The sequence below is a fragment of the Aythya marila genome (assembly GCF_965140915.1).
Source record: "Aythya marila genome assembly, chromosome: 27".
Lineage (NCBI taxonomy): Eukaryota > Metazoa > Chordata > Aves > Anseriformes > Anatidae > Aythya > Aythya marila.
This window is the reverse complement of record NC_139068.1, coordinates 2,263,778-2,287,110: the sequence shown is the minus strand read 5'-3', so window position 1 is coordinate 2,287,110 and position 23,333 is coordinate 2,263,778. Positions and strand designations below refer to the sequence as shown.

At 53.0% G+C, this 23,333-nt stretch overlaps 1 protein-coding gene across 2 annotated transcripts in view; it reads right to left on the bottom strand.

The window, feature by feature from the left end:
• The window catches only part of MARCHF2 (membrane associated ring-CH-type finger 2), a 34,551-nt gene extending 11,604 nt beyond the window's left edge, over positions 1-22,947 (bottom strand). Inside the window, exons 1-4 of one of the 2 annotated variants that reach the window (XM_082780095.1) lie at positions 22,867-22,919; positions 15,043-15,348; positions 10,632-10,837; positions 7,169-7,364 (exon numbers count right to left, since the gene is read on the bottom strand). In XM_082780095.1, coding sequence (XP_082636221.1) covers positions 7,169-7,364; positions 10,632-10,807 — 372 coding nt within the window. In that variant the 5' untranslated portion in view covers positions 10,808-10,837; positions 15,043-15,348; positions 22,867-22,919. Of the gene's footprint in view, positions 1-7,168; positions 7,365-10,631; positions 10,838-15,042; positions 15,349-22,866 lie in introns of both variants that reach the window. The other variant, XM_082780094.1, reaches the window with a different exon arrangement.
• Positions 22,948-23,333: the final 386 nt, after the last annotated feature.

Genomic DNA, 23,333 nt, shown 5'->3' with positions numbered 1-23,333 from the left:
GTGGAGGAGATGGAGAACGGTGCAGTGAGTTCAGCAGAGGAGTTCGAGGAAAGCAAAGAAAAAAGCCTGTCTGTGAGGAAGATAAGGCTGGAGGAAGGGTGGGGAGAGCTCACGTCACATCTCACTTCTCTGAACTGGAGGAGGGGCAGTGACCGCTGCGCTGGGCACCGTGCCCAAAAGCAAAATTTCTTTTCCTAGTTATAGAAGCAGGGCTAAATAGGAACATCACCACTGCTCCCTGCAAACCTCATCCTGCTTGTACTGGAGATATTGCATCAGCACCTCACAGCTACAGGAGACTTGTGAGAGGAGCAGAAAGACTGCACGTGGCAGACCCACGGAGGTGTCCTGGGCTACAGCACGACCCCACATTCCAACAAACGCCTCTGAGAACGTGTAACAAGCTTTGCAGACAGCGGTTGTGTAAGGAAAGCACGACTTCCAAACGAGACAAAACAAAATTCACTGACCTATATAAAGCATCCAGCTTAAGCAAGCCAAAAGCATTAGCAATCAGTGAAAAACAAACATCTTTAATCGAAATTGCCTAATAGAACACAAACAGTAGGAACAGCAACAAAAAAAACACTTGTCAGTCTCCCGTGGTGGATAACACACTTGGAAAGAACTGTTTTGCAGAAGCACAGGGACAGGCAGATATTACCAACGCTGGCATTTTGAAATAAAGCACAGTGACACACACATTGCAGGAAAACACCAGCTCTGAAGACATGGATGGGGAATTCTCTTGAGGCTCCACCATGAGACCTGCCTGCAAGGACAGAAATGTGGGGAGTGGTTAAGCTGCTCAGCGGTGACAATATGAAACAGTCCTTGGCTGATTCACCAGAGAGGTGTTTTTTGTAATTAGCGAGCTGTCTCATATAAGTTTTGCTTTAGCAATGGCATTAAAGGCTTAGAGAGGCATTATGAAGAAGTCATGCATAACACTCATTAGCTTTTGCTACCAGGATACGTTGGCTTTCAACATCCCGGTAATTTTAGCAAAGCCAGAGCTTTGGCCCCAGCACCAAAAACACACATCCACTCGCAACCGAGCCCTGTCATCCTGTTCCTCTCCCTGGGACTTAAATGATGTGTGGACAGAAACGCATCCTTCCTCTTTCACATGGGCTGACGTGTTGCTGGGATTAAACGGCTGCTGCTCCAACACCTCCCCGAGCTGCCAGCCCCGGCCATTTCCATGCAGAGAGCTCGCCGTGCACACAGGGGTTGTCCAGCAGAAGGGATGAGGCTGAGGAGGCAGCACGGGGAGATGAGAGATGGGACCCGAGAGTCAGTGCCACGGCAAAATACACATGGCAAAGAATCCACGGAAAGGAAATACTTCTGCTGATAATCTGAGAAAACAAAGAGGGAACAGTCTGAAAACAAAATCAGGCCAGAAGGGCTCAGGAACAGGGACCAACCAGGAGACGTGCAGGAGGGCAGCGCTCGCTTGTGGCCACAGAAACAAAGCCACAGCATCACCTTTGATGATGCTTTCTAGAAATGCATGATGCATCAGATCCAGTACCAAATATCCCAATCCATGCAGTCCTGCCCCAAATCCTAGAGGACAAAATCTTCAGCAGAGACAGCACCTTGCAAGAGAGAACTGGATTGTGATGGATTGAACTGCAAACCAAAGAAAGGGGTTTATGTGAAAAGGAGAATGCTACGAGGTGGGACACATACCCCTGTACAACCAGCTGCCTGAAACAGCACTTCTCTTGGCTCTGTCTAGAGACAGAAAAAGCCAGGCACCTCCAGACAAGCTGACCCACCCTAACCTAGGTTTCTAAGGAGGTAGGAATGAACTGGTCACAAGAGGCATTTCCTTCTCTCCAGAGACTATGGGATTCTAAAGAATAAAATGGGGCTGAGGCAAATTTAAGGTGGACAAAGCTAGGGCAAATAAACCCAACCTTGCCTGGAGGATTGCGTGACCATCCATGGCCTGAGGGAAAGCTGTTTAGAATGAAGCAGTGCTACGCTTCCAAAGGGCTGTGCTCCTCCTTCCAAAACGCTCTGGACACCAGAGATATGGGTATCTTCAGAAGATGGCTCCTTTCTGTGTCTAACCTCTGAAAAAAAAAAAAAAAGCAGAAACTACCTGTTCCAGGAAAGCTGCATGCACTGCAACTTGCAGTTTGAATGCTTCACCGGAACCCCTGCTGCTGAAGCCTTCCAAGAAGCACACACAGCAGCCTACTCCAGACTTCACACCCGTGTCGGCCACGCTCGCTAGCCTCACAGATTTAGGTCACTTCCCTGCAGACACACAGATGCACATCAAATTAACGTTAATGCGGGGATGCTAAGTACTGGCAAGCCGTCTCTCTCCAAGGCTCTGCAGTCTCATTGCCTGCTGGGGACATGCTTCTCATACGACAACCCTGCTCTGCAACCTTCTCGTGCCAGAGGGGGTTTCAAAGAGCCAAGCAGGAGCTGCCCCAGCCCCGTGCAGCACAGGCATCAGCTGGCAGCACCCCGCACTGCTGGCTGCCCACCCTTCCTACGCACCCAGGGCTGCTGATCGACTCCCCATCTTCACCCACAGCGCCTCACGCGTGCTCCCAAAAAAGCATTCAGCCCAGTAGTCTGACAGCAGAGCAGTCAACAAAAGTCTTCTGTGCTTTTTTCAGCTTTCCACTAGCTTCTTAGTTAAAAAATAACTGAATGAGGCTGAACTGCAGGAGGTTTCCTCCCCGCACCCACGGGCCAGCCCATGGCTGCCAGAGCTGGCTCAGGGCTCTGACAAGTCCCCCACTGCTGGAGGAGAGATCAGGCATGCTGGCAGCAAACACTGTTACTATTTTAAGATTGAACAGCCTACAACATAAATAAATGGCTAGTTAAAGAAAATAAAAATCTGATTCTATTAAAAAATTATCTTTAATCCACGCTGCGCAAAGTTGCCATCCTTCTTCTCAAAAGGAGGCTGCAAAATTAAATTACTGGTTGTGAAGTGCTCAGCTGTCACAGCAACAAGTGCCCCATAGAAGCCCACGGGGAAATAAATAATTGTCTTGAGAGCAGGGACAGAAGAGCTCATGGCTCAACACAGCGGGACAAACAAAGTTGGCCAGTGTGCATCTTCTGCCCCCGTGCTGATCCTGGAAAGCGCAGCCTGCGACCACACAGAGACCACACTGCAACGCAGGCTTACCAGAGAACTGAATTAAAAGCTAAGGCAACTTTGATTGTGGCTTTTCCTGACTTCCAAGAACTTCCTGCAGCTTCTGCAGAAGCATTTCGACTCAGCCGTGCAGCCTCCCCACAGCTTTCGCTAAAATGCTTCCTCCAGCCCCCAGTCAGCTGGGGCTCCCTCCTGAGAGCCCTTCAGACCGGCTCTCCCCCCAGCCCTGCTCTGCACCCCATTTATCCTCTGCTCAGCAATCCCTGCTTTGACTTCCCAGCCTTTTACCATGCAAAGTAGAGGCTTCACTTGCTCGGCCACGCGGGACCGTCCCTTTCCCATCACCAGCTCCTTGCCTGAGCACGCAGCCACTTTCCCAGCACCCAGGGCCCAGCTCAGGCCCACAGCAGCCCCACAAGATGCCCAGGGCTGGGCCAGAGCTCTGAGAGCCACGGCGGGGGCTTGGTGAGCAGCAGGGACGGGGCAGACCCCAGGGGAAGCTTTGCTCCAGGGCTGGAGACTCCAAGCTCTCCGTCCGTCCCAGGGCTGAGGCTCTCACGGCGTGACGGGGGTGCTCCTTGGCACGTGCCCTCCAGTTTCACTCAGGGAGCAGCAGGTTCTCAGCACAGCTGCTGCCCACGCTCACACGCCAGCATCACTTCCCCGAAAGTTTCAAAACGCTCCCTACCCCCCAGCAACATCAGCCGGGAGGGGAGAATCGCTCAGATAAGGCAACGGAGGGAAGCGTGTCATTTGGGAGTGACTAAGCGGCCTCTTTCCCGGGCCCTCTTCTGAGAACCAGATGAACAATTTGGGGCTGAAACTTCCCAAAATGATTTGGTGACGAGTTTCAGTCCGAGCTGCCAAGGGGATGAGGTTACGCCAGGCTGCAGACGGAGGGTATTAATGGGAAGTGTTGGCAAACTGGCAGAGCGGTTACGGGCTGTTTCAGAAGGGCTCTGCACGAAGAGGAAAAAGAAAAAAAAATAAAACAGAAACTGCACTGCAGGGCAATTTCCCTGGGCTCCAGGGGCAGGGATCAGCGTGTTTGTGTTGTACAGTGTGGTACAGCCAAAATATGAGGTCTTGCCAGCCAGGTGAGCAATTTTGGGAAGTTCTGGAGCAGGCTGCCACCTCCAGATTAATTAAAGCGGGCTACAGCTGCTCTGTGAGTCAGAGAAAAACCTTGGTGCCAACAAACCACAGGCCAGGGACTGGCTCAGGGGCCGTATGATGATGGCAAGCTGCAGTTGGGCTCTGCTCAGGGCAGGAATCGCCCTCAGGCAGGTAACAGGCGACTTCTCAGCCAGCCTCCGAGCCCCCGAGGCGCTCAGGGCACCCCACACAACCTGCTCCCCAGCACAGCAGGGCAGATCGTCCCCTCCTCTGCGCTCCCTGACTCTCCCCAGGTCTGAGAAGTAACAAATCCTCGGCTTCTCAACCCCTGTGGCAGCTGTCGAGCGGTCAGGAGTGGCTGGAGGCTCTGTTCCTGCCTGTAGCCGGCGGCGTTTCTCTTGCATTACGATCACGAAATGCTGCCTCGCTGCGCGCTCAGCGCTCACTGCCTCATGCTCCTTGCACAGTGCTCGCTGGTCACAGCTTGCAGGGACTGATCGCAGGTTTCAAGAGGAATTAAAACCTCTTCACCCAGCCTGGGGCTCGGTGGACCTGCGGGTGCAGCTGGCACCATCACAGCTCACTCCTCTGCCTGCTGGGGGCACAGGGGTCAGTGGCAGAGGAGAAACTCCTCCAGCACACACCTCTCTTTTGCCTTTTATTCAAATGTGCAGTTTTCCAAGCCTGTACTAGTTATGAGGTGCTACAGCATCTGTGAACTATGTCTAAATGCACTTCCACATGTTTGTTTCTGGCCCTGAATACTTTACTAGCTCTTAAGCTAAAACATCTGAAACCCGCACTCAAAATTTTGGCCGGTGTAAGCCCAAACCAGCTCACTGGTACTGGGCTTGCCTGCAGCACGTCCTCAAGGCCCAGATACGGCCCTTCCCAAATGTTTTGGCCCTTCCCAAGTGCTCTAAAGCATTGGTTTTCAACCTCTGAAACAGTCATTTCAAAGGTTTTGGTCAAAGAGCCGTTCTATGTGTTTCAGCAGCTGGGAGCAAAGTGATAAGGCTCAGCCAGTCCTAACCACTGTAATGCTCTTTCACAAATTGCTTTTCTAAAGACATGATTCAGTTTAGCACCGTGGTCTAAAGCCACCTCCTGCATGGGGCTGCTCTGTCAATGACAGTCAGCGGGCCACTCAGCAGTCATCATTAAAACCGAGCATTGGTTTTGCAAAATGCAGATCGAATGCTTCTCCAGCCAGGGGGGGCTTTTTCCCTGCCAGCTCTCCAGGCACTCAGAGGAGATAAAAACGTGGGAAGGAGAGCACGGCTTCGAGAGAGAGGTGGGATGGGAACATCATTCCTCTGGAATTAATGGGAATGGGACCAGATAAAAATGGGACCAGGAAAAGCAATTCACCGTTGCAGTGGTGACTCAGTTTTAGTCTGGATGATGGAGCAGGGGGAAAGACAGAGTGGGCTACGAGCAGTCACAGTCAGAAACCAGCATTAACCTCACGCACTTCTGGTGGCAGGCACCGACAAATCTCTGGTCGCTGGCAGGTAAGGAGCCCGCTGTTGGGACTCAGCTCACAGCCCTCCTCCCGTGGCCTCGCTGATGACTGAGCAGCAGCACGGCTTCGCAACAGTTTGAAATAATGAACAGGAAAAGCAGCTTTGGAAACAGAACCCAGAGCTATGTCCAAACCCTGCCAGAGAGGCACCTCGTGGCCTCTGATGAGCGCCCAGCCCAGCCCAGCAGCATGCAGACACGGGCAGAGAACAGGATCCGAACAGTGAGGAGCACAGGAGCTCGCTTTGCTCTTCCAGGCTGCATCTCAGTCACACCTACGTCACCTTCTACCTGGTCCTGCAGCACCCTGAGGAACACCAGCCGTATCTACACCAACTGCTCAGCTGCCAGCACCTCTCAAGCTTACTTAGAATAAACGGCCTTCTGAAACAAGCCCCTCTGGGGCTGTGAGGCACTCATTTCCTCATTCCTCTTTGGGGACCTGCACCTGAATTCTGAGGACAGAGGATGGCCTGGCCCAGCTGCCCTTGTTCCTCGCGTGCAAGGGGCCTCGCTGCAGGCAGCTACTGCAATCCCTGGGGGAGAAAGGAAGTCTTACAGGGGAGCACAGCAGACCACCTAGATAGGGGGAAGGAAGAGAGTACTGTGATTAAAAAAAAAAGAGAAAAAAACAAGGAAACACACACACAAGCACCACAAAGCACATATAAACACAACACCAACTGCAGCCTGGACTGTGCCATCCATCTCCAGAAGGCTGATGACCCATCCAAAGCCAGGTCCCCCTACGGCAATGCGGAGAGGAGTAAGGGCTGGCTGGGCCATGTCCTGCCTGCTCTGGCTTTGGGGAGCACAGGACAGCGACAGAGCTACTCAGGACACCTCAGGTCAGCAGGAAGGAGCCAGACAAATGCTTTCAAGCACACATCAGCATTACTCAAGGAGTGTGGGTCCTTTACGAACAGTGCCAGCAATCGCCACATCTCACTTTCCAGAGCAGAACATGACGAGGAAGTCACATGCGAGAGAGCTGCACTAATGTAAGACGGAGATAAGATAAAAGCCAACAGGAAAAAAGACTCATATTTCTGACAGCTTCATATTTCAGGGGGTTGAGTGGTGACCTCTGCGTTTGGATGCTCAGGCATTGAAGCATCTCTACTGCTGCACTGCTTTCTGCAGCTCAACAGCCCGCTGTCGGTAGCGCAAGGGGGGCTTCACAGATAAGGGCTGCCCCAAACATTGCTACTGCATTTTCACAGCTACGTCACTTGGCTGATAAAAGACTCGATCCCTCTGCACAAATAGTTCTTTGTGAGTAGTACTGCAAGAAGGAGGAGACAGAACCACGGGGGCAGCAGGGCAAATCAGTTCATTTTTCATCAAACGGTAAGGAAATAGAGTGAAGCAGGAAGAAAGCAGTACCTCTGTCAAAGGTCTCGGTCTTCTCTCTACAACAAATTCTGTGTGGCAGAGCTCACAGTAACTTGTGTTGGAGGAGGATAACCATTTTTCCAGGCAGCTCTTGTGCACGGTGCCCAGTGTTCCTGTGCAGTCACACGGGGAAAGCAGTCCCTCCCCATTTCCACCTTCGTGACAGATTCGACAGATGGGACCGTCACTAAAGAGGCAGACAAACAGAACGAAATCACGGTCAGAGCAGACACAACGACATGGCCACATCCAGAGATCAGGGGGAGACCCCACCGGGCCCCAGGAGGGTGCACACGCAGCACCCCTGGGTGGCAGCACCCACAGCCCCGGCTGCAGCTCCACTCGCGCTGGGCAGGGGCTGACACCGGCCCCAGGACCGGCCCCGAAGTGCTGAAACAAGTCCAGAGGCCCAAAGCAACGCCTGACGACCCCCAGTCAGAGAGCACTGCATGCCCCCAACCACCTGGACCCTTTTGGGAACACCTCGGTGCTCCAACAGCCACCACTTCTCACCCCTCTTGGCTCGAGGCCTCAACCCACAGACCCAAATCCTTTGACTGTGCTCTCAGTCTTCTCTCTTGGGACCTCGTAGTACCAGAAATGCTTTACAAGCTAAGTTGTGTACTACCCTCCAGTTCTTGTCCTGTAAAAAAAAAAAAAAAAAAAAAAAAAAAAAAAAAAAAAAAAAGGTTTTCCACACCCCTCAGATTTACAGACCTGTGCCATACCCTGCCCGGTCACGTCTTTCATGAGGAGTCCCAGTCTATTCAATCACATCTCAGAAACACACCCACCTCTCAGATTGCCTTCACTACCCTTCTCTGTACCTTTTGCGTTTCTAAAGCATCCTTTTAAAGCTGCAGGGACCAGAGCCATACGGTTTTCAGGATCCGTGCACAGCAGGGATTTTTGCAGTGACTGTGTTCTGTCCTTTGTCGATTCCTAATTCCCAGCAGTTTATTTGCTTTTCTGTTCTCTGCTGGAGCTTGCACATTGCTGCCACGTGCCTCAGGTCTCCTTCCTCTGAACCCCTGAGCACACACGCAAATCCGGGATGGGTGTCCTTCAGCTGCATCGTTTCACACTGAACTGCACCTATTGTTCTAGCCTGCGGTCACTTCCAGTAAGGTTTGGTTGCCTTAAATTAGGCAGCTGGAGCCATTTTAGGTGCAAGGACATCCTGGCTGGCCTCCAAAAGCACAGGTTTCCTGGAAGCCCCGTGCCACATCTGCCAGCCCCATGACAATGTCTTGGGCTCCCTGGAAAACCTGTGATGGCTTTAGACTTCAGAGTCCACTGGTCTCCACAACTCCACACATCTCCTTAGCATTCAGGAATAAAACGCTGGACAACAGAGGCCCAACCCAGCCCTACCCTTGCTGAACCACGAGAGCTGGTCATTCGCTGCTATCTCCCTTTCCTGCCTTCCAAGCATCTCTCACCCAACACCACCTTTCTCCTCTATCCACAGCCACACGGATTTGGGAGCAGGAGGCAGGGTGAGAAAGGAACAGATCTGGGAGCACAGCGCACAGGAAAGGAGCCCATGGGGAAGCGCATCGGGGGGACACGAAGGGCTGAGAAGGTCCAGCACGAAAAGTGCACCTCAGCTCAGCAAAGCAGAAGCAAGGCTCCTCTCCTGGATGTGCACCACAGGGGTGTGAGCACACCCTCCGTGAGCCAGCAAGATCCTTCCTCCGGTGCCCTGAGCCCTCCTCCTCATGCACACCCCTGTGCCACCCCCTTCTCTCTGCCAAACACCACCCACCCCAGTCTCCTAGTTGTTAAATGCCTTTTATTCAAGAGACTTCTTCAGCAGAAATAATCCCCACCACAGGGGAGGTGCTGGAAACTCCATCCCCAGAGGCACTGGGAACTGCTCTGGACATGGCTCTGAGCAGCCTGACCCCACTTTGAAGTTGGCCTTGCTCTGAGGGGAGGCTGGCCCAGACACCCTCCAAAGGGCCCTTCCACACGGGTTTAGTTGGAGATCCTCCGAGCACTGCTGCTGTAAAGCCTTAGTGACTGACCAACAAAACCCCCGGGCCTCGGGTGCTCTCACGCATCTGTTATTTCCTAAGAAAAGCATCTGTAAGACATTTCATCCCTTCTCTTCCTGTTTGAGAAGTTTCATATTTCCAGAGCATTAATATAACCTTGGCTACCAATAAACAACCCAGGAGGAAAAAATTCGCTGACAGTGCGAGAAAAAAATAACGTATTTGTTATCAGACTCCATTTTCCTTCCTCCCTGTCTGGAGGGGGAAGGGGCCTGGCCCCGCTCCTGCATGATTCCCCCTCAGGGGCAGCTTCCCAGCAGCCTGGAGAGACCTTGTCACCAATTCGGACTGTCACCAATTGTCACCAACTCGGGCTGTCCGTGCAGCCACGCCGCTCCCAGCCTTGTTTCACTCGCAGGATTTCGATGTCTGCTGCCGAGGAGGTTTTGTATTCTCCAAGCACGGTGCCTTCCACCTTCCTGTTTGGATTCCTGCTTCTCTTTCACCTCACGTCCTTCCAGTAACCAAGGCTTGCGCTCAGGTGTTTCAGGCAGGTTTGGTCTCACGTGCCCTCAGCTCAGACACGTCACAGACAAGCCAAATCCTGCGGCTCCTTCGGGCTCGGTGAAGTACTTGTGGCAGGGAAGAGGCTGGAGACGGCCACTGCCAAACTGCATGGGCCACTGGGCCACGTGGACGCCCCCACAACAAATCTTGTTTGTTTTTCTTTTAAACCTGTCATCTCAGGCAGTTCCCCACCTGATCTCCCCACCTCCATGGGGTTTAAGGGCAGGCACAACTGCTCTCTGCTGTCAGAGGGCAACGTGACCTCCCCTGGCATTTCTAATGCCCTGCCTCAGGTTTGCTGGACAGAGCAATTCTCTCTCCTCAGCTCACATCCAGCCTTCCCACCTCCCTCTCCCACGTTTGCAGTCACCACTTTCACACCTCATCAACGTTTGGCTGACTTCATTGAAAAAAAAAAAAAAAAAGTAACAGCTGTTCAGATAGGATTTAAACACAAAATGTGACCGATGTTACTAGCTGGGCTGAATAATGCTGCCAAATGTCCTCCGTTCCGGAAGCTGCTCAAAATACACGATGAGAAGTCAGGGAAAGAAGAATTTGAGCAACTGGAGGTGCCACCCGGCCCCTCCAGCAATAGCTGGGTGCTGCAGTTCCTGCAACACAAACACCCTCCTCTCCCCAGGGCTGCAAAACCGACCCTGTGCCTTTATGCTAAGCCCATTTGGGAAAGGGGCTTTGCTCCGTTTTCAGCCCTCAAATCGTCTCCACGACCAGCAGTCACACTCGGTACCGCTGGTGAAGCCCCTCACCAAGAACTTCGCAAGACTTCGCCGCCCCCCTCCACCCTGAGAGCTGTGAAAAACGGGGAAAACAAAACAAAACACGGATGCGATCACCACAAGCCCCGACTACCACCACGGCCTTACCTCTGTGCGCCCAGCGCCTTGATGACGGTGGAGAGGAGGCGGCCGTCCTTGGCGGTGACCTGCGTGACGTACTGCGGGCGCCCTATGTCGGAGTCCTCCACCGACTTGGAGAGGGCAGCGCTGCCCGGGCAGTCGCAGAGGGAGCCGGGGAGGTGGCAGCAGTCGCCCGTCGTCATCGCAGCTCCAGGTCCTTCTGCCCCGGGGACCTGTGGGGACAGCAGCGCCGTGAGCGCCCGGCACCCCAGTGCCTGCTGCAGGCCCCCCACCCCAGGACCCTCGCCATCACGGTCGCCACCAGGCCCCATCAACAAGGGTTTGCTCAGCCTCTGTCCCCTCTGATGTGTCATGCGAGGCCGCCTGGACATTAAATTGAGGCTCCAAGTGTCCTACGTCTGTGAGTTCGCCTCAGGATTGCAAATCCGCCCTTCCCAGCGAGAGCTGCAGGCACACAGCCTTGAACCTGATGAGGCCTTTCCGACGGAACTGGCCGATGTAGGGCAGGCACCAGAAGCCCACTGGGGCCAGGTTGGGTTGGCCACAGCCAGACCCAAAATGTAGGCCCAGGCCCTGTGGAGCCGTCGTGTTTCGCCGACCCGCGGCACCGAACAGCTCTGCAGGGCCCTTCTCTCCAGCTGCACTCAGGTGCTTTCTGAGCTCATCGAAGCCACCAAATCCAAAAAATTCTGTTTTTCCATTTTTTATTCCTTTACAGAAACACAGGCGCCTCCACTTCCACGTCCCCACAGCGAGTGTGCAGGCGTGAGCCACCCAGAAGCGCTGCAGGTCTTCACCGAGGGCAGCAGGGCGCAGCTTTGCTCCTCTCCCTCTCGAAGCCTCAGGCCAGGCGTGACTTTTACAACAGCCTTTCCGCCAGCCTGTGCAAACAGCGAAGGCACCCAGCCACGCTTCTGGCACCTCAGGGACTTACCCAGCAGAGAGCACGAGGAACAAGCAGCAAATGCAAGAATGAGGGAGGAGGTGCAGAGAAAGAGCCCAAGGTGACAAAACAGGAGCTGGCTCAGATAAGCGCAGAGCCCCACGCACCCAGGAGAGCTTTCTGCCTTCGAGGGAGGGCAGCAGCTTGCTCAGGCTGCCAGGAAGAGCCGTGTTCCTCCCCGGCAGGGTTATCTCAACCCCAAAGACAGATGTGCTTTGCAGCTTCAGAAAAAGAGCTGACATTTCCCACCACCTCCCTTAGCCTGGTCCCTCAGAGGTGGTTGCACAGAAATAAAAAGCTGGGGTTACAATTAGTCACAGGCTGGACGTTAGCCAACAACATCATACTGCTGGAAAAGACCAAAATCCTTGTGTCTGTAAACAGGACCGCCTTACGTAAGGCATGCACAGCAATCCCTGAGCACCAGCACCACGAGGATCGCTGCTGAAGTGTCTCATGCTGGTGGCTGGCTTTCAAGAGAGAAACAAACCCCTAAACAAAGCTCAAATGAAAGCAACGAATAAAGGAAAAAAGGTCTCAAAAACCAACTTACCCGAGAAAAAATATTATAAGAATTAGGCTCGTTTAATTTAGGGAAGATGGGGGGATGTGAGAGGGAATCTTCAGTCTCTGCCTCGCAGAGGTGGAAGCACACAAACAAACCTTCACCATCGCATCTGAGGAAATGCCTTTTTGTCTCAAGATCTCTGTGCACAACAGGAGTCAAACATTCCCACGAAACTGCAGTTTTGTCGGGTTCAGCTAAGCCTAAATCAAACTAAAATAGCTAAAGAAAATAAGGGCTTGTTCCTGGTTGGAGGCTTGGCCAGACTACAGAGGAAGAAAACAAAAAGCCAGTACGAGAACATGATCATTGGAGCCCTGAAAACACGGATTTGGGTAAGCACCGGTGTTTTTTCACCTCTTGTAAATTAAGCAATTCTTTCACAACCAAAAGCTTCACCTGCCCAAATGGCTCCCTTCAGGGTGAGCACGTTCAAGAGGGGAGGAGGAGCACTTCTCTGGTGTCTCAGCACCCAACGCTTCAGCAGCATCCACCCAAGTCACAGAACGTTTTCTGATTTGTAATAGAAAAGCTTCTAATTTATCACAGCTGTTCTGGATAACCATCTTCAAACCCTTCCTCTGCACTGGGACAGGAATAGGCTCGAGCTCATGGGCAGGTCAATCCCCACTGAAACGACCAGAGATCTTTCCATCAGCTTTGAAATGAACTGAACGGGTCCAGCATGGCCTCAGCTCAGCATCTCCGTCCTTCTGCGCAAGGAGCATGCAGAGTTAATGCCACTTTTCTTATTGCTTTCCTTTTTTTTTTTTTAAGAAAAAAAAAGGCAAAAATAAAAAGCTGCTCCAACTCTAAAGAGCAAAAAGTAAGATGATAAATGCTATTGGAATGACTTAAGTCAGCTGTTTTGCAAGTTAAGGAGTTCTTTCAGTTTTAAAAGCCTCTGACTGAAGCAGACATGAGAAGATATATGCTTTTAATAAAAAGGTTGGTTCCATTTGTTCAGCCAAAATCTTGTTTATTTTTAAGTCCAGAGGAAAAAAGGCCCATTTTGTGTATTGGAATAAAACTGCTCTCACTCCCTGTGTCCTGGGAGTATTTATACTGAGGCTCTTTGTGCTCCGCATCTGACAGCTACAGGCAGCCCCGTGTCCTTGCCCTGGCAGCCCCGCTCGGGGTGCGGGGGAATCGCCACCCCGCAGTCTATCAGGAAGCGCATGGTTTTCGATTACAAGTTATTTGGCATTTCCTTGTCGGGGTCCGTCCCAGGGTGGAGCCTGAACTCACCGCTTTAATATGTAACTGACTCATGTCATTCAGCAAACACAAAGGAAAAGCAGCGAGATTTTCATGGATACAGTTAGCGGGGAAGTCACTGAAATCCAAAGATAACATCTGCGGTGTGCTCCATTTCCAATTCCATACCCAGCTGCACATGAACCACGGTGTACAGCCAAGCCAGTCCCTTTCCTGGCTCCCTGAAGGCTTCAGCTCATCACCACGCAGCCTCCTCTCACAACTGTCAACAGCTCACCGAATCCAAACCCAACCTCTGAGCAGAAACCCCAAAAACACAGCCGGGATGAAGTACCAAACAGCTGGTTTGAACCACACACGGCTTTTTCTGGGCAGCTGTGATTTCTGAGCCTACTCCTTGGAGATGTATTTCTTATTCGCATTATTAAAAAACAAAAACAAAAACAATAAAGATCTCCGAGACATTAAGTTTATTACCAATGTCTCCTGTGCTGCTCGCTTAGACAAGAGCAAATAAATCAGAGGTCTCTTCTCAGCAACATTTTGTAGCCTAAGCTGCTAAGCAGATCCAGGATACAAACGGTCGAGCTTTCAGGGCTTATTCAAGCTGAAGAAAAACAAACCCTGTTTGTGGAAAGTTGGCTCAGCAGAGCGACTTGTGCACCAGGGCTCCAAAACTCAAACACGTGCAGCGAGATGCGGCGTCCCTCGAAGAGCAGCGAGCACCCTGCTGCACCGCAGGGCCCGCGGTGCTCCTGCAGGATCCTGCCTGCTGCCCAGCTCACGCAAAACATTCCTGTAAAAAATCCTCCTTAGCAGTCTTCCAGCATTGCAGTGAGAAATGCAATCCGGTTTGTATCATCCAGAGGGCAACGGGAGTTTCTCAACTCCCCAAAACGATTGAGCAGCTCAGGGCTGCAGAGGTCAGGCTGCTCTCCGTCCAGAAGTCATGCCCAGCAGGAAAAGCAAAAGACAAGGAGCTAAAGGCTCGGTTCTGCATATTTCAAGCCTGCAGCTTGATAAGACAGCTCTTCAGCTCTTTCTCCCAGACAGGGGAACCACAGCAGGCCAGATAAATGTATGGAACAAAGCCACGCAGCAAAAAGCCAGAATCAAGATCAAAAAGGCAGCAGGAATGACTAAGGAAGAAAGAAAGATGCTAAATAGCGGGCAATTGTTAGGTTCAGGTTGTGGCTCCTCTGGGCTGCTCGTGGCTTGTCTACACGATGAATATCTCAACCGGTGTAAAGCCTTGGAGCAGTTTTGGAGCTCTGATGGGATCCAGAGCAAACTGGAACCAGAAGCAGCTCCACCTTCTTTGTGTGCTGCTCACCAGCTTTTGTAGTGATCTTCCAAGCTGATGGCTTCCCTGGAATGTCTCCACCACGAAGCCCACCTCCCGGCAGCGCTGCCAGCAGCCACATTTGCTGCTCTCCCTGAGCAGTCCCTTCCCCTGATGACAATACCCAAGATCTGGCACCAGGCTACAGCAACCTCAGGAGATAACCAAGCTGGAGGCAACATAACCCACTCAGAACCACAAATAATGTTTGGTTTGTTTTTAGCTAGTAAACCATTAGATTCTTTGTGTGCAGATGGCCAAATATCTAACCACTGCTCACGCAAGCTGACATTTCACCCCCAGGAGCACGGCTTCCCAGCTTGCCTTTCCAACCCAGTTTTTATCTCACCTGGGATCGCAGGCACTGCGTTTCCTAATCATACAATCTTACAGATGTCTTTAGTGAACTGAGAGGTTTTCACTTGCTGCAGGGCGTTTTCAAACACCAGCGCTTTCCTTTTCACCACAAAAACTGGATTTCCCAAATCCTGGGGCCCTACGACTGCCTGAACTCAAACTTCTTGTGGGAGTCGGTACAAAGGATTGCTTCCTTCGCCACCTCGAGGCACTGCCACCAAGTCCACGCACGGAGGGATGGGATGAGTGGTCTGAAGTCCTCCCAGCTGCTTTTAACCGGTTGCAGAGCTGCTTTAATCTATAGAAGCAAACAAGCAGAAATCCAAATAAAACCAACCATCAGCCCCAAGCTGCTGCAGGGCTTTGTTTTTTATTTTTGCTTGTTTAAACACACTCTCTGCTGAGGGCTGAAGACAGCAGCACTGCTTTGTTCTTTAAAAAACTACAAGTTCTTGTTCAGCACCCGTCTGACTCCCAGGAGTCACCCTGTGGGTCTGCTGAATAATGCTTTAAGGTACCCGAAAAGCCAGATCTGCCCACGCCTGATCCATCAGCTGAAGATAGCTGTGAAGCTTCACAAGACGTGCCCTCAGACACAGAGAAGGGAGCTCTGCAACTTCAACGCTACCCCTGCACAGCCCAGGACTTGGGAAGAAATCTCAGGAGCCAGAGGCTCTGAAGGCAAGAGCCCGGCGAGTTGGGGTGCAAGGAGAGCCCTCCCCTAGCGCAAATGCTCACGACCTTTCACGCCATAAAACCCAGCACAGAATCAAACCCGATGCCGCACAACACCTCCTGGAGTCCCAGAGAATTTTGTAACACAGCACACAGGAAAGCATTTCGCTCCCCAGGCAGCTTCTCAATTTCCTGCCTGGCCTGCGACATCTCGCTGAGAGTCACAGTCAAAGGAGATGCTGCAAGACCTTCAGCATTAACTTTCTCTTCAGACGATGCCAGTGGAGCAGTGCTGTGAACCAGTCCGTCACGGGCCAAACCTGATCCTAGGCTCAAAAAAATAAACAAAAAAATATCAAGGGACAAAGTCCTGGGAACCTGTGAACCCTCTAATAAAGCTTCACGCTGGGAACAACCTCCTCCTGCACCTTTAGGTTGAGATGGAGATGCTGTGCGGGACCCGTTCGTGCAGCTCTCCAGGTTTCACCGTGTCACACCCAGGAGGACGTTGGAAGCTTCTGGGAAGCAGCTGTTTGGGACTCGTGTTTCTGTCACATTTGCATTTTATCAGCCTCTGTAAGGGACTCGACTCAGCTGCCCTGCAACATCTACAGTAACTCAGCTCACCAGAAATCAAATAGAAACACAAACCTTTGCTCACCAGGCTCTTGCTGGGTACCAACGACCAAAACTTCCCATCTCTGGGCCAACTCCTGTTCGGATTTATTCCAGAAGCTCTCCGCAGCCTTGACCATTTTTACTGTGGTTTGATGGTGAACGTGTTTGTTTTCCAAACACAGATGACAACACAGCCTACCAAAGGATGTGATTCTATTTTATTTTTTTTCCACAGAGAAAAACGATGTCACAAGCTGGAGGGAAGGGATGCCATCCCGAGGGACCTGGGCATGCTCAAGAGGTGTGCCTCTGAGAACCTCATGAGGTTCAGCAAGGCCAAGTGCAAGGTTCTGCATCTGGGCAGGGCAATCCCAAGCACAGACACAGGCTGGCAATGTGTGCCTGCAGCCCAGAAAGCCAGCCGTATCCTGGGCTGCAACAAAAGCAGCGTGGCCAGCAGGGTGAGGGAGGGGATTGTCCCCCTCTGCTCTGCTCTTGTGAGACCCCACCTGAGGCCCTGTGTTCAGCTCTGGGGCCCCCAGCACAAGAAGGACAGGGACATACTAGAATGATACTAGGAGGCCACAGGGATGCTCAGGGGCTGGAGCAGCTCTGCTCTGAGGACAGGCTGAGGGAGTTGGGGGTGTTCAGCCTGGAGAAGAGAAAGCTCCAGGGAGAACTTACAGCGGCCTGCCAGTACCTGAAGGTGCTGCAGGAAAGTTGGGGAGGGACTCTGTCATAGAGTGTAGCGATAGGATAAGGGGTAATGGCTTTAAACTAAAATAGGGTAGGTTTAGGTTAGATATAAGGAAGAAATTCTTTACTCTGAGGGTGGTGAGGCCCTGGCACAGGCTGCTCATAGAAGCTGTGGATGCCCCAGGCCTGGAGGTGCTCAAGGCCAGGCTGGACGGGGCTTTGAGCAGCCTGGGCTGGTGGGAGACATCCCTGCCCATGGCAGGGGGTTTGAACTAGAAGCTCTTTAAGGCCCCTTCCAGCCCCAACCATTCTGTGATTCTGTGAGCTGATTTCTATTCCCTGCTGGTAAAAAAAAAAAGATTACCTGCACATTAGTACCAGGCCTAGCACACACAGGCAGGTTAGTGACTGGCAATGATGAAACCCAGACAGCGAGTATCCAGTGCTACTCCCTGGGCTCCCCCTTAGGTGGGCCCTCATTTTCACTTAATTTTGTAGGGATGGGTCTCCTGGAACACGGCAGGGCTCCTGTTAGCCCAGAGATTGGGATATACATCGTGTCTTTCACCTTCTGGTTTGTCAACTGAACTATTTCAGCAGATCATTGCCTAATATAGGTTATATTAGGCAACAATGTGTTACTCAGTGCTCAAAAAGCAAAAGAGTCAAGCGAAGATGCTGGAAAATAATCAGTGTAAAAATGAGAAGCCGAAAGGATGACTTTTTTTCTCGCTACAGGCTGTACTTTGGAAAGATCAGGCCATGCCTAACAGCTGGAGTGCCAAAACGAACAAAGTTATCTCAGATCTTCTGAGACTTGTTATCTGCCCCGAGACCGTATGAAAGGAAAGTTTACTGCTCCTTAATTACCAACATCTGGAAAAATGAATTGCAACATTCAGAGAAAATTCTTTGCAGAGGATATCTCCAACCAAAACTCAGCCATTTTAATAGCAAGTTCCATAAGGAAACAATCGAAAACAAGCTGGGACATGAGGAACACCTGCTCCTCCTCCGAGTAGTCCGAGGCCATCAGTTTTTAAGAGGTGAGCAGCAGCATGATTCACCACGTAACGCAACCGTACAGCCTCTGTTCCCACCTCCCCCTGCACCTTATTATTCCCTTGCTGTAGGGAAAGCAAGATGCTTTAGAAAGGCTTGAAAGTTTTCTCTAAATCACAAACCAGGATGAAAACCACATGGCTATTATGCCCACTAAGCAATGCTTGCAGAAATTACTTTGCAGAGGGGAAAACAACCCCCAGCTACCTGCCAGCACACCCCTGCTCCTGCCGAGCTAGGTGGCCTCTCATTTCCCTCTGCACCTCAGACTTCTACCAAAATAACAGCAGTAGCAATGCACGAATGCTCCTGCTTCCTATCCCGAGAGCTTCAGAGATCTCCCCGTTAAAGAGAGGCAGCATCTGCAGCAACACCAAAGCTCAGCGGCTCCCCTGTCCTGTGCTGTCACCTCCCAGGCAGTTTCAGTTTTATTCGGAACAAATGCATTTTCCAGCTCTGGGCAATACACCAGAAGGAAAAAAAAAAAAAAAACAAACCACACTTTACTGTAGCAGTAACGCATGCACCAGATCAACACGGAAGCGCCCACACAATGTTGGGTCGGTCAATCATTACTCAGAAGGATGCAAAACATTATTTTGGGACCGGGAATCCTGTGCCAGAATTTGCGCTCGCCTCGGCGTCCTCCCCCTTGGTTTACAAAGCACCATTTACGCTGTTTTACAATTAATAATGCTTCGTCTGGAGACAAACTGGAGCTGGAGGAAGCCGCCTGGCAGCACGCGGCAGCCCTGCTCAGGAAGGATCGTGCCAACGGCTCAGGCCAGCACGCAGCCAGCGCTCGAAATCAGGCTGATCTGTGAGCAGGTATCTGATCTAGAATTTAACTTGCCTATTTATATGTTTCAACTTTGCTATTTCACTGTGCAAATCTCTTTAGCATGCTCAGTCTCCAAAGAGATTGCTAGCAAAGCCAGCTCCCACCCCTCCACACCTGAAGAGCCCCAGGGCAGGCTCCAGCCGTGAGCATCCTCAGTCCCCACAGCCAAGGAGAAGTAGCTGCTCCCTGCTACCTTCACCAGCGTCTCCCTTTCACCTGCTCCTTACTGCTACATGCTCCCTCCTCAATTCTGAAGGGAAACTTCACTGTTGATACCAGTGCTGCAAAATCCCAGTCTCTCTCCCCCCCATTTAAGTCTGCGATATTTTGCTTAGGTTGCATTTCTTGTGGAGACACAGGCCTTGACCGATCTGTCTGCAGGGAAGTACAAAAAACCGTGGAGGAAATAAAAGTTGAGAACAGTCCAGAGCTTCAGTTTACCTTGCAAACTGCTGACAGCACCTTCCCCTCTCACCCCTCTCAAAGCTTTTGGTTGAAACAGGGCTAAAGACATCAAAGCTTCAAACAGAACCATAGGTGTTAAAGCAAGACTTCAAGACCTTGGCTCGTTTGTTTGTACTTGACACTTTGTCCAAGGCAGCATTGCTCCTTGCTCCTCTGAAAAAACACCCTCTTTTGGGGAGCAGCAGGAAAATGCTTCCTTCAGCCTGTCGCTGACTCCACGACAGGCGGCTAACATCGCAAGAGCCCTTCCAGTGCCTGTCCTCGAGGTTAACCACACTCAATCACCTTCTGTTTGATCAGAAACTGGAAAGTTGAGAAATTGAAGCTGAGAGTTGGAAATCTGGAAGGAAAGACGTGGAGATGCCTGTTCTGACTGCAGCTGGGGACAAATCACAGGTCGCTGCTCACCCCGGAGAGACCCAGGCCAGCACTGAGCACAAGAGGCAGGGCAGGCTCCGGGGCAGCGTGGCTGACCGTGGGTGCTTGCTTACAAGAGGACACAAATGGCTCAGTCTCTCCCCCGAGATGCTTCATCAGTCCTTGCCTTCAGGATTTTGCCATTCTGCATTTTGCCACCAGCGCGCTGAGCTCTTGTAACACACACCAGGTACATGAATGGAGCCATTCCACCACTGAGGGGCTCTTGGTGGCATTTGTAGTGCTGCTGTGCCAGAGGGGACCCACTCTAATGATGGCAAGCATGGCACAAGCACGACACAGCCCATGGGACCACGTCCTCCCCAGGGGATCGGTGCTGTCACGGCCAGCACAGAGCAGGGAGAGACGGAGCCAGGGCTTGGGCTGGCATAGGGTAACCCCACCAAGGAAAGCAGCTTGACACAACCCACACGGGAGCTGCCTGCCCAGCACTCGCATCACTCCTGTGCCACGCTCAGCTCTGCCTGTGACCCCCTTGATTTCTCACCTGGCTCCTCTCTCACCTCATGGGGCCCACATGGCTCTTCCTTACTAAGCTGGAAGCAGTGAGTGTGTGTCCAGGGGGACAAACGCAGGCACACGGAGATCCCTTCTCGCTCGTGGGGAGAGTCTGAGCTAAAAGCACACGAGCACAAGTCACCTAGAAGCAAATAAAACTGGGGGGTGGAAAAAACACACCAGTTACAAACTCTGCTCCAAGAGGAAAACGAGCGAAGAGTTTATAAAACGGAAACTCTGAAAGCTCCAAATATTCGAAACTGAGTCAAAGTCAAGTAGGGGAAAAACAAACTCATCCTGTAGTTTATAGTGCAGGATGCCTGATTCCTCCCTTCATCTTCTAGGAAGCGGTTTTGCATTTTTCAGAGTCAGAAGCTAAGATGTTTTAAACAACAGAGAAAAAAGCCCCTAAATTTACACTACACTTTGTATCTTGGCTTGCAGAACTACTCCAGGCAGTCACACAGTGAGGACCTGCAGCAGTCCCTCAGGGCCAACAGGCTCTCAGAGCCCGTATCCAGCCTCTCCTTCCCCAGTTCCCAGATCGTGCTGGAAGCATTTGGGGTTGATTCTGGCCATGCTATCTGAAGGAATCTCTGCAACTTCCTCCTGGGGAAACATCGTGTCCTCCACTTGCTTGATCCAGGCCAGCATCAATAACCCGGAATGAGAAAGCCCCTCTGCCAGCATCTCTTAAGGCAAGGACTCTGTCAGAAGCTGTTTACGATCAGTACATTCATGACACTGCTCCTCTGCTCGGCCTCCTTGGTGTCCAGCACGGGGTGACCTCAGTCTGCAGCCTCAGTGCAATTCCACAGCAAAATAAAACCAACGAACACAGCCAAGCACAACAGAAACAAGAAACCATCGGTTCTATTGCTTTTTTTTCTGTTTCCACTTATTTTTTCAACAACGCCAGTGGTGTTGATCAGCGAACCCCGCAGACAACCCAGATTTCACAGCTGGTACTCAACATCCACGGCACACACGTGAAGCACAGGCTTCCTGTGCCACCTGGCCCACAGTTGCTGGCCTGCAACGCTCCAGCCCACGCCAGCGGGAAACTGGACCTGGCATCCTCAGTTTGGGTTATTAAATTCACCGCTACGGCGCATGTGACAAAGGGATTTTCCAGTCCCTGCTCCTCTCCCTCCAATCCTGTTCCTGAAGGGCTCCTTACCGTCAGTGCTTCAAGTGCACCTGGAAAAGCAGCGCTTTTCTAGTCCTCCACTCTGCCCTGCAGCTGTCTCCGTAATCCTTTGGAGATACAAAAACTGTATTCAGACACTTAAGCTTTGGAAAGACGAGGCTCACATCCAGCTGTTGGAAGGATTACTCCATGCGTGTGCAAGCCTGACAGCCACGCAGGGTCGCACGTCCCTGTGAGCAGGGTGAAGGGGACCGGCCACGGCCACTGGAACTGACCCAGCACAGCGGCATCACCAGGACTCTTGGCAAGAGTCTGGAGAGGGTCTGGAAGATGGAGAAAGTGCCGGAAACCACATCCAAAGGGAAAAGTGCACAGAAATGCTCGGTGGAAGAAGAGAGGAGCAGAATCAGAGCCCTGAAGAAAACAAGGGCTGGCAGCAGGGCCGAGAGGGGGGAACAAACAGCCCCGTGAGCACAAGGGAGGGATACGTGAGGGATATGGGGCGGGAGGAGAAGCAGGTCCCCAACTGGGGGATCTCCCTCGCACGTGCTGCAGCGGGACAGCCGGTTCTTGGGGTGAAGCAGCCACAGCTCCAAACGCCACCGTGCCCGATGAGTGACCAGAGCTGCTCCTGCTGGCCCCGACACCGCTGCCCACGGTTCCCAACCTGCCTCCTCGCACGGCCTCAGCCCCACAAGGCTTCCTCCAAGGTGCGGGGCAGCCGGGGCCGTCCTGAGGGGCAGCGTCCAGCCCGGAGCCGTGACACTTCCACAGGTCGCCCCGCTCAAAGCGGCCTCGGCCAAAGACCCCCGAGGGGCTTTTGGGTTTCTCGAGGGGGTCCCGGCACCGGGCAGAGCCCAGCGGGTGGGAGCAGAAGGCTCGGAGGCCGGGAGGGCCCCTCCAATGTCACGGCCATCTTCCTCCGCCACCGGCCGGCTCGCCCCTGGGACGCGTGCCGTGATCCAGCAGTTTTTGGCCGCCGCCGCCGCCGGTTGAGACGTCAAAAATAATAAAAATAATAAAAATAATAATAATAAATTTTAAACAAACGGCGGAGAGGAGACGGCGAAACTTCAAGGGAGGCCAAGCCGGGGCCGCGCAGGCCCCGCGGGGTCGAGATGCGGGAGCGGAGCCGCTCCGGGACGGGCACGGAGCGAGGAGGGAACCGCGGGGGCCGATTTGGAGCCTCCCCCGTCCCCCGTTCGCCACCCCGGGGCCGGTCCCCGCCGGCTCCCAGCGGCTGCGGGACCCCCGGGGCCGGGCTCGCCCGGAGCCTCCCCCCCCAACCGCTGCGGGGCTCGGTCCCGGTCCCGGTCCCGGTCCCGGTGCGGTCGCTTCGTGCCCGTGGCCGCCCCCCCACCCCCGCCCCGTACCTGCGGTCCCGGCGCCCGCGGCCCCTCAGCGCGGCGCGCGCCGCCCCATCGCCGGCTCCTGCGGCCGCCGGGCCCCGCCCACCCGGGCCACGCCCTTCGCGGTAGTAGGCGGGGCCTCCTCCCCGCCCGCCCGCCAATCGCCGCCCCGCCTTGACGCCGGGTCCCCCGCCCGCACCAATGGGCCGCGCCGAGAGGGGGCCGGCGGCGCGACGCGACCACGCTGGCAACAGGAGGCGGCCAATAGGGGAGCGGCTCGGGGGACGAGGCCACGCCCCTGCGAGTGGCAACGCCCACTATTCCTAACCACGCCCATAAGAGGCGGGGCCGGGAAATGCCACGCCTATGTGGGGCGGGGCTGTGGGCGGGGCCACGCCCCGTGCTCAGCGCAGGCCCAAGCACCCCCATGGCCACCCCGAACCGCCCCTGGCCCCACTCCAGCCCCTGCCCCCTCCTGCTGGCACCGGGCA